The 12,658-nt window shown below is 40.2% G+C and overlaps 1 protein-coding gene across 5 annotated transcripts in view; it reads right to left on the bottom strand.

Annotated features, from left to right (window-relative positions):
- RIPOR3 (RIPOR family member 3) overlaps nucleotides 1-12,658 on the bottom strand; it is a 229,110-nt gene that overhangs the window by 149,134 nt on the left and 67,318 nt on the right. For 4 of the 5 annotated variants that reach the window (XM_033915149.1, XM_033915148.1, XM_033915152.1 and 1 more), the window contains exons 2-3: nucleotides 11,392-11,508; nucleotides 8,671-8,817 (exon numbers count right to left, since the gene is read on the bottom strand). In XM_033915149.1, the coding sequence (XP_033771040.1) occupies nucleotides 8,671-8,817; nucleotides 11,392-11,492 (248 nt within the window). In that variant the 5' untranslated portion in view covers nucleotides 11,493-11,508. Of the gene's footprint in view, nucleotides 1-8,670; nucleotides 8,818-11,391; nucleotides 11,509-12,658 lie in introns of those variants that run through there. The other variant, XM_033915153.1, reaches the window with a different exon arrangement.

Here is a 12,658-nt window from a genome sequence, read left to right as displayed (position 1 = left end):
TCCTCATCTGTTGGAATAAAGGACAGTGATAGACGAGTTGTAGTTTGGAAAAGCGTAACTCGATGCAGGAAACAAACTAAGGCAGATTTATAGTCTAAGAAGTGAAGTACAGTACTCCCAGGAAGACAATGTGGTCAGAAGAAGGAGTTCTGTATCTCTGTAGAGTGGCTGAGATGAATATTGGAGGTTACTTCTAGAAGGAAGTTGTAATGAGTGAGAAGGACTCTATCTTGAGAAAATTATGTATAAAGTGGATCATGTATTAGAGACCGGATTACACTGAAGTGGTGCACAGAAGGGATTCAAAGGGAGAAGACTACTGTCTAAGTACTGTGCTGAAGAGATTAAGTCAGAAGTTCTTCAAATGGGGACTTCAACATGTGAAGAATATTATCTTTAGGCTTGAAACAAGTGGAGGAGGTTGGATTGGAGGCTTTGTCATGAAAAAGCAAGAGACAGGAAACCAGATGGTTGGTGCCCAGACGCTTAAGACTTGAAATACTTCTTGAACGGAGAAACTTTAACTAGGACTTCAGCAGAACGAGATTTAGGAGTAATCATCAGTGCAGACATGAAAACTGCCAATCAAGTGGAGAAGGCTTCATCTAAGGCAAGGCAGATATTGGGTTGTATCAATAGAAGTTTCGTCAGCCGAAAGCCTGAAGTCATAATGCCGTTGTACAGGGCCATGGTGAGACCTCATCTGGAGTACTGTGTGCAATTCTGGAGGCCACATTACAGTAAAGATGTGCGCAGAATTGAATCGGTTCAACGGACGGCCACCAGGATGATCTCGGGGCTCAAGGGTCTCTCGTACGAAGAGAGACTGAACAAATTGCAGCTCTACACTCTTGAGGAACGTAGGAAGAGGGGAGACATGATCGAAACATTTAAGTACCTCACGGGACGTGTCGAAGTGGAAGATGATATTTTCTTTCTCAAGGGACCCTCGGCCACAAGAGGGCACCCGCTCAAACTCAGGGGCGGAAAATTTCATGGCGACACCAGAAAGTATTTCTTCACAGAGAGAGTGGTTGATCATTGGAACAAGCTTCCAGTGCAGGTGATCGAGGCAGACAGCGTGCCAGACTTTAAGAATAAATGGGATACCCATGTGGGATCCCTACGAGGGTCAAGATAAGGAAATTGGGTCATTAGGGCATAGACAGGGGGTGGGTAAGCAGAGTGGCAGACTTGATGGGCTGTAGCCCTTTTCTGCCGTCATCTTCTATGTTTCTATGTTTCTATGAAATATAGTGTTGAATGGAACTTGTAGAGGTGAGATAAGCACACAATGAATTGCTCTTTATTGTTAGCTTCTCGAATTCTGATTTTTATTTATTTTTTTTTTGTGAGAGAAGAACAAAAAAATATTGCAGCACTGATGATGTAGGATATATGTTTAGGGTCCAGTTCTTTAGGCAATACCAGGTAAACTGTGTGCACCTGATGTAGAATTATCGGGTGGAGAGTTGAAAGAAGTTATAGTGGACCACACTGGAATACAGATATGGACGTTATCAGTCAAGTAGAGCTAGGAATGAGGCTATAAAGTGCTTATACTATAGATTGGTAGGCAGAGTCCATACCATAAAAGGTTTGAAAAAGATTGGTTTCCTGACATTTAACTAAAGAAGTAAAGGTAATGAGGGCTGCTTAGTTACCATGTAGTCATGAAAATCATGGTGGTTTAATCATGGTGAAATGTGAATAAGAAGTTCGATATTGCAGGGATGTAAGGGAACGCATGTAGAAACAGGGTTGTCGAGGATGGAAGTAATTTAGTAGCATCCAAATGATGAGGGAGTGCAGACTGGAACATAATTGCAGAAAGTTGCAAATGTTGGTGGAGAAGAAGAGACTTAAGTGTAAAAAACCTCAAATTAAGTAGATTTGACAGAATGCAAGTGAAGGAAAACACCAGCCGTGAGTCGGACTATATTTCGTTCCTCTGCTGGCTTCGAAGAAGAGGCTGGTATCACTTCTTGACAAGAGGAGAAGGGACTGATAATGATGCAGATGATTAGTAGAAGTGAGAGAAACAGAAATACTGTGGGTGCTGATGCTAGGCTGTAGGATAGCATCCTGTACCGGTATGATTGAGTCCTATCTAGAAGCAGAGTATAGTTTATCTTGAGACCCAGAAAGAAATTAATAAAGACTAGGAGGTCGAGGGATGGGCACAGTCCTCCGGTCTTCCTTGGTGTGAGGAAATGTTTGAATTAGAACCCCTGGCTCCTCTACTGTGGAGCTACTGGTTGATGGAAAGTAGTTGCAGAAAATCCGTGAGTTCTTGTTATAAAGAAGGGAGGTATGCTGAGAAATAAAAGCATACTTTCTTGGAGGCCTATGTGGAGATAATTTGCAACTATGAATATATTCATTATTTAAGATCTGCAAGGCCCATTTGTTGGTGATGATTAGGGTCACTGGGAGAGTGTGTTAATGGTATCAGTGTACTTCTTGATAACATCCACAACTTCCTCCATCTTTTCTCCAAAAAGGTTATCTCCACAGAAAGTGGTATCTGCCAGTCTCTGCTGGACAGCTTGGTCCAAGTCAGAGACATGCAGCCATGAGAGTTTGCACATCTCTATATTTTTGGCTGAGATCCTGGATGCCACATCAAAAGTATCATATACACCCCTGGCCAGAAACTTCCTGCAGGCCTTCTGCTTCCTGGCCAACTGACAAAGTGATTCAGCCTACTCCGGTGGGAAAGTATCTGCCATATTCGACACACTGCGTACCACGGACCGCAAGTATATGTTCATTTTGAGCTTGTATGATTGAATGCGGAAAATGAGTATGGAGGCTTGATGCATCTTCTGCCCAAATTAATCTAAAGCTTTAGCTTCTCTGCCTGGGGGTACTGAAGCATAGTCTCTAGAACTTTTAGCCTGTTTTTAAGCATGGATTCTATAACCAAGGAATGATGAGGTAGTTGAGTGTGATTTTATGTGATGATCTTAAGATGGCCAAACAGGTTGAAAACGTGATGGTGAAAGCACGAAGGATGCTAGGGTGCATAGGGAGAGGTATAGCCAGTAGGAAAAAGGAGGTATTGATGCCCCTGTATAAGACTCTGATGAGACCTCATTTAGAATATTATGTACAATTCTGGAGGCCGCACCTTCAAAAAGATATAAAAAGGATGAAGTCGGTCCAGAGGAAGGCTACTAAAATGGTACGTGGTCATCATAAGGCATATGGGGAAAGACTTAAAGATCTCAATCTGTACACTTTGGAGGAAAGGCAGGAGAGGGGAGATATGATCGAGATGTTTAAATCAAAAATTTATGGAAATGTCACTCACCACATTCAATCAAAAAAGGTGGAGAAAAAGCCTCAATTAATCACATAGCAATCATTGATGATTTTTAAGCTAGCGTTGTTTTTGTCATCGGCAAAAGCTCACACCAAAAAGAATGTCGGGATCTAGAGAAGTGTAAAACTCACTACTGTGCACAGTAGAAAATAGTATTTTTATAAATTTTCATTTTTTGTAATTAATTTATCAAAAAAGCCCATTTTTCAAAGACATCTAAACCAACAACAGATGAAAGATAGAAAAAAGAAAAACTAGCCAGAACTTTTGCACGTTAAAGTTTGAGCATTGTGAGCTCAAGTGTTGCCCAGATGGAAGTTGATTTTGCATTTTGAATCCCTGAAGAAACCATTGGACTGTTGGTGAAACAAAATCTTGTAGGAGGAACGCTTGGCCTGCTGCCGTTGATTGTGCAGCAACTCTTAACGCCATTGAAAAAAAGGTTTCTGCTTTCGGCGGAGGTGGTTCTGTAACAGCAAAAGTTCTGCTTGTCTTCAGTTACTTTTGGCTATCTGCACAAAGACAAGTTCTTTGCTTTTAGTCCTTTTAATTTTTATGTTTTTACATCAACTGGACCCCTGAGGAAGGCATATTCACCGAAACACGGACCGTGTAGGGTCTGGTTGGACTATTATATTTGTATTTGTAATTGCATTTTTATGATTTTATTGTGAATAAATCATCTTCAGAACATCTTAACCACAGTCTGTTTTTGCTCTCTGTTGGATCGATTTTACTGTGGATTGTTGGGTTTTCTTTTTGTTTTTGTTGTTGGAGTCTAAGGAAGGCCCTGATTGGCTTAGACACCTGAGGCCCCTCCCTTAGGGCCTACCATTGGGAGGTACCTGAGGTGTCTAAGTCAAACATGGCCTTAGGCCCCTCCCCTGTGTATCAAATGATGCACCGGGGAGGAGCCTAAGGCCCAGTGTCATTTTCAAGGAAGGAGCAGGAGGTGTTTTCAGTACCTCCTGTTCTCAACTTTTAAGGTATGGGGCAGGGGGGCCTGGGGGGGAAGTGGATGCCTTCGTGGCAGGAGGGAGTGGGCATCCCTCCTGCCTTTTTTTTTGGACAGGGGATGAGGGAGTTACTTCAATGGCAGGAGTGAGTGGGCATCCCTCCTGCCATTTTGCCTTGGGTCGGGAGTGCCCCCCACTCCCGACCCGTGTACAGTGGCTCGGGGTGCCAGTGCAGGGTGGGAGGGTATGGTGTGGGGATAGCTTTTTTTTAATGGGACAGGTTGTGTGTGGTTTTTTTTATTATTATTTATTTATAAATTTTTGAAATTTTAACAAGCATACCATCTTGTACAGAAAAGTGCAATCAAGAAAACATATCTTTGATTATTCTCAAAGTTGAAAATAAACCAAAATTCCATAAAAGGTAATAATTCCAACTTAATCGTACACTAGTCCTCAACAATGGATCCAAGATTCAGGAATTAGGAGTGAATATAGTACAATAACAAAATTAACCAAAACATGTCATCTGTGCTGAAAGAGAGCTTAATGATTAAGACACCGATGTTTCTCCTTTTTCAAGGCACTTCATGGAGAGGAAAGCAGTCAAATGAGACGGTTCAAAGAAAATATATTTGAGGGAATTATATCTTATTACACACTTACAAGGGTATCTAAGAAAAAATAATCCCCCCATCTGGGTCACACCTGGTTTTAACAATAAAAATTCCCTCCTTCTTTTCTGAGTTTCTCTCGAAACATCAGGAAAAACTTGAATATGGAAGCCAAGGAAATCTCTGGATCTATTTTTAAAGAAAAGTTTAAGAATCCAATCTCTGTCTAGAGCCAAAGCTACAGTCAGTAAGAGAGTGGCTGGACTAGCCACCTCTCTATCAGATTGTTCCAATAAAGTAGTAACATCCAAAGGATTTTCCTATGGACTACCATCCTCATCTTTTTTTTGAGAATCCTGATTTTTTTTAATAGGCAAGTAATACACTGGTGGCAATGAACTCTCAGGAATTTTTAAATTTTCCAGAAAGTACCGTTTTATCATTTCTCCTGGAGGAATTGAGACAATCTTTGGAAAATTAATCAAACGTAAATTGTTAAACCGACTATTGTTTTCAAGTACTTCTAATTTTCTTCTCATATTAAGATTATCTTTCACAATCAAATCTCGGTTGCTCTTAAACATTTTTAAGTCCTTCTTTTCTTCTTGTATCTCAGTTTTTATGACAATGTCCTGTTTCAAGGTTGTGTGTGTTTAACTCACACCACATCTGTTCCATTAAAAAAAAATAATAAAAACAGAAAACCCTAAAAACAATGACAGGAGGCTGCTTCCCCTGTCACTGCTGTTAGGGCTCTGCACATGTGTCAATTGCTCACGGAGAAATTGAATTGGTGGGTTTGCATGCAAATTATTTGCACCTCCTTGCAAATCATTTGCATGCAAACTTGATAGTGCATCAGATCGCTGTTGGAGAATCGATCAGAGAATCATTAACAGTGATCAAATTGCTATCTTTTGTGCATCTGGCCCTAAGGGTTTAGTTAATAGAAGTGCTTCTGCATGTGTGAGGAAAGATTTACTGGAATCTATGATTTAGTCAAATTATATCATAGCTGTTTATCTCCTTAGGAAGTCTTAGTTCTAATATATATTCCTTGTGAAATATATTTAGTTCTGTTGCTGAGAGCATGCCAGTAGTTACCAATTGTTTATGTAGCTGTATTTATCTATAATCAGTAGTATGGTTTTATGCAAATACTATATTTTTCTATGTATTTTCTATTCTAGTAACAAAAGCCTTTCTTTGCTCAATTCGTGTCTTCTTAGCTGAATGCAGAAACAAACAAAAAGTTGGTGCCTCGGGTTATAGTGATGTTTCCCCTAGACATACAAGAGCCATATAACTCCAGGATAATTACCCATAATTAGTTTATAGCTCTAATTACCACTACAGGAACTCCCAGCAACATATGTGGAAGGAGACTGATGCTTGTGCTTCTTGGCCTTCGCACAATATATAAAAGCATCGATGTATCTCGCTGCTGACGAGGACAACGACGAATCCCCATATCACCTCAATGTCAGGTCCAATGCTGACCAGTCCTGATGGCCCTGCTTAATCATTGCAATCAAGGCAGGTGGAGATCCACTTGATGCATGGCATCTTCCAGTGCTGAATACAGGCAGGTCAGGATCTTCATGGCAATGTCGATGCCAGTGCAAACATCGATGTTGATGCAGGAGTAGATGTCAATGCAAAACGCAGACAAAGCCGCAAACTGAACCCGGAGGGAAGATCAGGCAAGGCCCCTGTCCAGGCCATCCTGCAAGAACTCCAAGATGTAAGACAAATTTTTTTGTTTCTAGACAGTGGCATAAGCGAGGGTGAGCGGCACCTGAGGTGGTGGCGCCCCCCTCCTCTGTCCTCCTTCCATGCGCACCCCTTCCCCATACCTTTTTAACTTTGACGCGAGCAGCCACCAACTTACTGCCCGGATCAGATTCAGTGATCTCTCTGATGCTACTTCCTATGCCCAGGTCCCAGAAGAGAACACCGAAGCCAGTACGGGCAGCAAGTTGCTGACTGCTCATGCTGAAGTTAAAAAGTTACGGGGAAGGGAAGAAGCGCACACGCAGCAGGGGTATGAGTAGGAAAGGTTGGCGGAGAGGAAGAGTGCCGGTGCCCCGAAAAAGATGGCGCCTGGGGTAGGCCAACCCCCCCCCTACTATGCCACTGTTTCTTCTACATATGCAAACAAAGAAGACAGTTTAAGTGATTATATTATGGCCCCAAACACTGAATACACCAGAAATGGGTGTCAGAAGCAGAGATGGCTCGTTTGCATTAGAAGCAATGCTTGAAGCACTGGTTACCTTCGATGACATGGAAGGAAAAACAGCTGTGGCTAAATCAAACAACTAGATGGTGAAAAAAGGAGCACATGCCATATAAAAAAGAGAGAGAAGTTCCCAACCGATGCTCAGGACTAAGAGGGCCCATTGCTTTGGTCTGCTAAATTGCTCATTATCAGCATGTGTGTGAGGCATGAGGCCACACTGCATTCTGAAAAAACATGAGCATATTGCTAATGCTAACAATCTAAAGCAGATATCTAATGATAAAACACCTTACAAATGACACAAATCTTTGAATATAAACTAAGATGTAAACAAAAAAAAACACAATGAAGGCTCTGCTGACTGATTCATATAATAAATCATGACATATTTGTACAACTATTATGTTATTAATATATGAGGATGGTGATGTAATCATGAAAATAAACACCCAGTGTGAGCATGTACTGCTAAGGATAGGCATGTGGTATTAAATGATAATACATGAGAAAGATTAATAATAATAATATTTTTTTTTGTATACCGCTATACCAGGAGTAGGGAACTCCGGTCCTCGAGAGCTGTATTCCAGTCGGGTTTTCAGGATTTCCCCAATGAATATGCATGAGATCTATTTGCATGCACTGCTTTCAATGCATATTCATTGGGGAAATCTAGAATACTCAAAATGGATGTCTGCACCAGCAAACGAAACGAAGGTTCATCAAAAAACTTCTTGATGGTGCGGAGCTTCCATAAAATCGAGATACATTTCTTAAACAGTAGGCCTAAATGTTTTTCCAGAGTCAGATGTTTGTTGAGAGTTACACCAAGTATTTTTATAGATTGTTCAATATTATATTCTCGCCCGCTCACATGAATCGTGTTTTCTTTTATCTTTTCATTGGGCGTTGCTAAAAAGAATTTGGTTTTTTCAATATTTAATTTCAATTTAAAAGCGGTCATCCAAAGCTCAATCTGAAAAATATTTGCTAAAAAATTGATAAATTCAGATGACAAGACAGGTGATAATTCAGGTGACAGACAGGTGAGAAAACTTACGAGTAATTGATATGAAAATCTCATTCTGTAGCAACATGAGTATGGAAGGGACAAAGGAAGAATCATCTCTTGTGTACCCATCTCATGCTGGTAATTGCTTCAGTTAGAGATAGTTTGATGAACTCTGCTTATTCCTTATTCATTATACTGCACACTCTCTGGAAAACTAACCCTAAGGAAATCCCCTGTGGCTGAAGCCTTAATGAATCCAAAGCATCAGTGGGCCTGTTCTTCCTTTCTACCCACTCCTCATGCACATTATAGCCACTCATTTTATGGTTCATAACATTTTCTGTGCTATGTTCATTTCTGTCACTTTTTTTTGCGCACACACTCTTTGGGGAACTTTGTGTTGTTTCTTCACCACATAGATATGCCATATCAAATACAGAACAGGCAGAGTAACAACAGCCAGAAAAATAAATTCCAACAGGTGAAATAACCATTGTCTTAAACATGAAAACCCTTACATTAGTCCTCTTTTCAAGGCTTCATATACTTTCTTCACCTGCTGTGGCTGGGGTTCCAGGCTGATGGTTCCTTTCCGCAGAGATGGATATAGCTTGGAAGATTTAACAGATATCTTTGATCTTACTGAGCTTCTGCTGAGAGAATTTCTGCAGAAAAACAAATCACCACAAAGTATGGCGAAAGTAAACAATATAAACCCCAGGCAGTAACAATGCTTAGAGGAGAGCAAAAACAATGCGGTCAGCTGTTAAATAAAGTTATGTAGGCTTATGTGGAAGAAGTGCAATAAAATGCAAATATGTTAGATTGGCCTTTCTGTAGTTAGAATACCATACTGTAGACATTTCAGGTTTTGTTACTAATGACCAGCACTTCTAAGCCCACGATTAGGCAGAACTATATGAATTCTGTTATTGTAACGTGGAAATAAGAGTCAACAACCAAGCTCCAAATACAGTAATACTTTTTTTGGACTAACTTAATGTATGACCTATAACTTGATTTTATACCCTTATTGCCACATATCCAAGCGGATTAATATAGCAATCATAATTCTCTGTTACTCTTACTGCCCCAGGTACATTAGATAAATTTGTGAGTTCACTGGGACAGATAAGGAAAATGCTTGAAGTACCTGTATGTAAACCACTTTGAATAGGGTTGCAAAACTACAAAAAGGCGGTATACAAGTCCCAACCCCTCCCCTTTCCTAGCAAATGCATCTTTCTTTTCTGTCCTCTACTGATAAAACTCTTTGTGCAAGAGATCCAATTACAAAAATATATGGCTTATAGTTTCACAAACACCACACAAGAGAGCTGCAGATTCCTGCTACTTGTCATTGTCATATGTCAATGTCCAGCTGACTCCAGCAAGGAGAGACCAGAACATTTGGGAATAGCAAAGGAAGTTGGCAAGTTTAAAGAACTAATCAAAAAGACTGCAGACAGCCCAACTTAGAAAACTAAGAAAGTCCATTCCTTTAAGGTGTGGCCATTTTTTACTCCAAGACTGGCTGGCAGAAGCCTAGCATTTTGCAACAAATCACTGAATAAAGTAATAGGGCTGCCATGTTGATCCATTTAGATTTTGGAACAAGCAGGTGTCAGAATAGGATAGGCCACATAGATCATGGCTCTACCAACTTTGAACAGCATCCAGGGCCTCCTGCAATTCTATGATTATGGCTGCTGAGGCAGCAGCACGAGTAGCATTGCCAGAGCAACTCTCCTATTTTACTCCTGCTGCTGATCCAGCAGTTGCAGTGGGATGTTGTGTTCTACAGACAACGCTTTGCATCATGTCAGTTTTAAGTGACAGCCCAATCCATGCAGAAGGAAATAAATCCATCCAAGGAGGCATTACTGATACTTAAAGTAGTATGCCTTGACTGAATTAGCAGCCAATAGAGAAGGGGACAGGCTGACAAACTGAAGAAGCAGGAATAGGGGTTGGTAATATTTAAAGGCACGGATTCTGTAAATGACGCCTAAATTGGCCAGCACCTAGAAAAATGCTGCCAGCCACATGTCAATCATATTTAGGCGCCTATGTAAAAACTTAGGTGCCAGAAATTATTTGGAATGTTACACTGTATTTTCTCCTATAAAGATTTTGTACCTTGTACATCACATCTGCTGTTTTTTCCTTGGTTTTTGTCGTTTGACTCTCCACTGCAGATTCGTTGGATTGTTCTTTTGTTTTGTCATTTGCTGAACCCAGACATGCCATGTGTTTGGGTGGTGTGGGAATGAAGCAGCAGTCACATGCCTGTCAGTCATGTGCTAGTTTCACCACTGAGGTAAGAGAGGGGCTGGTTGGAGAAAAGTACTATGAAAGACTTGAATGGAGAGAGAAAGTATGACGCTGACAAGCCGTGAGGGGGAGGAGAGAGTGGAGGACTCCTACTTTTGATATGTCCACATTACCTGTGGCAGAAGCAGTTTGTAAACTATTTCAATCTTTTTCCCCCTCTCACTCTTTCTTTGCTATCCTTTTACTTCTAATTTGTAGTTCCTTTCTAAATTTCTAAATTTTTATTGATATTTTGAACTGTTATTGCTTAAGGAAGAGCAGTATATTAAATAAAAGTAAACCATTAACCATTACCTGCCCTGCTCTTGACATTTAGATACAGGTTGGTCACTCACTATCAGATGTATTTTGTTCTTTCTTTTTTTTCTTTGCTGGATGAGAGTACATTTGTTGTGAGTTGGGTTGAGCACCCCCAATTATTTTCGAAAGTTGGCTCCTATGTTACACTCTGTACACAAATCTTACTCATGTGGCCTAAATTCCAGAGAACCTCAGTTGAACAATGACAAACACTGAAAATATGCAAAGGATACTAAATCCGCAATCAGGTGCAGTGGATAAAGCTACATCCTCGGCACTCTGAGGTTGAGAGTTCAAATCCTGCACTGTTCCTTGTGACCCAGATACATTAGATAGATTGTGAGGCCACCGAGTCAGATAGAGAAAATGTTTGAGTACCTGAATGTAAACCACTTAGGCTATAAGTGCTATATAAATACTAAAATTAAATAAATAAATAAATTTTGTTTCAAATATTACATAGAAATCTGTGGAATATAGCGTATACACAGCTAACTTAGACAATTTGCCAAAAGCTTTGAGAAACAAGCACATTTATTCTAACTGCCAGTAAACAGTTCTGCTCAGCAGTGGTTGGCATAAAGTTGAGAAGGTTTGTTACTTACGGAATTCTCCTGCCTTGGACAGTGCTGAATCCAGCAAAGGAGCGGCTCCTGGTGAAACCTCCCCCATCCCCAGAAGAGACAAACCGCAGTTTTACTGACATGGTTGCTGATGCTCCCCTGCAGTGCAGAGAACAAAGATTAGCGGGAAACCAGATGTGTTCAATAATTTTACAAGAGGATATCACTGAGCATGGCCTATACAAGGAGAAATTATTTAAAAGCTGAAGTGTTTGCCCTGTAAGAACTACATAAGAAAGCGCTACAAAGAGTTTACGCTCTGCTAGATTACTGAAATAAAAAAAAAGAAATTTCTCCTTACATAAAGCTGTACCCCAAAAAGCAAAAAAGGTGAAATGGAAAATTGGTAATACTTTTTTTTTTAATGTATTCATTTTTGTATTGCAACACAAGAATAGCTATACCAGGTCAGACCAATGGACCATTTAGCCCAGTACACTGTCTCCAACAATGGCCAATCCAGGTCATAAGTACCTGGCAGAACCCCAAAGAGTAGCAACATCCCAAAGACAGCATAAAGCACGGCAACAGTATTTGTACATATAGAGCTAGATTTACTAATGTATATAAACACGCTAAAGCCCATTAACCCATATTAATGTGATTTAATTCACATAAACGGGGCCAATGTACTAACACATACTGTAACTTACATTTATTTACTTATTTTATTATTTATATACCACTTATATCCTAAGTGGTTTACATTCAGGTACTTTATCACATTTCCCTATCTGTCCCGGTGGGCTCAAACTCTATCTATTGTACCTGGAGCAATGAAGGGTCACCTCGCATAATCACATGAGTCAGCACAAACAGATGGGGGATTACCTCAAGGAGAAGCTAGCTGGAAGGGAACATCTGGAAGAAGTGGGAAAGCAGTGGGCAAAACTGAAATAAGCTATCATTAAGGGCAACAAACCATTTTGTAAGAAAAGTAAATGAAAAAAAGGCCACCTTGGTTCTCAAAAGTTGTAGCTGAAAAAGTATGGAAAAGAAATTATCCTTAAACTACAAGAGATCACAGAAAGAGAAAGACAGGTGACAATATCTGGTAACGGTAAGAGCAGATGGTAAAGTAGTCAGGAAAATAAAAATGCAAATAGAAGCAAAAATAGCGAATAATGTAAAATGGAAGGGAGGAGGGGTGTGGACAAGACATTTTTAGATATGTTAGTGATAGGAGGAAGTACCAGATTGGCATTGTGAGACTCAAATGTTAAGGATTGCAATGTGTAGAAGCTGATAA

This window comes from Geotrypetes seraphini, chromosome 11, assembly GCF_902459505.1.
Source record: "Geotrypetes seraphini chromosome 11, aGeoSer1.1, whole genome shotgun sequence".
Classification (NCBI taxonomy): Eukaryota; Metazoa; Chordata; class Amphibia; order Gymnophiona; family Dermophiidae; genus Geotrypetes; species Geotrypetes seraphini.
Note: the sequence above shows the minus strand (reverse complement) of the source record. Positions and strands in the feature narration are given on the sequence as shown.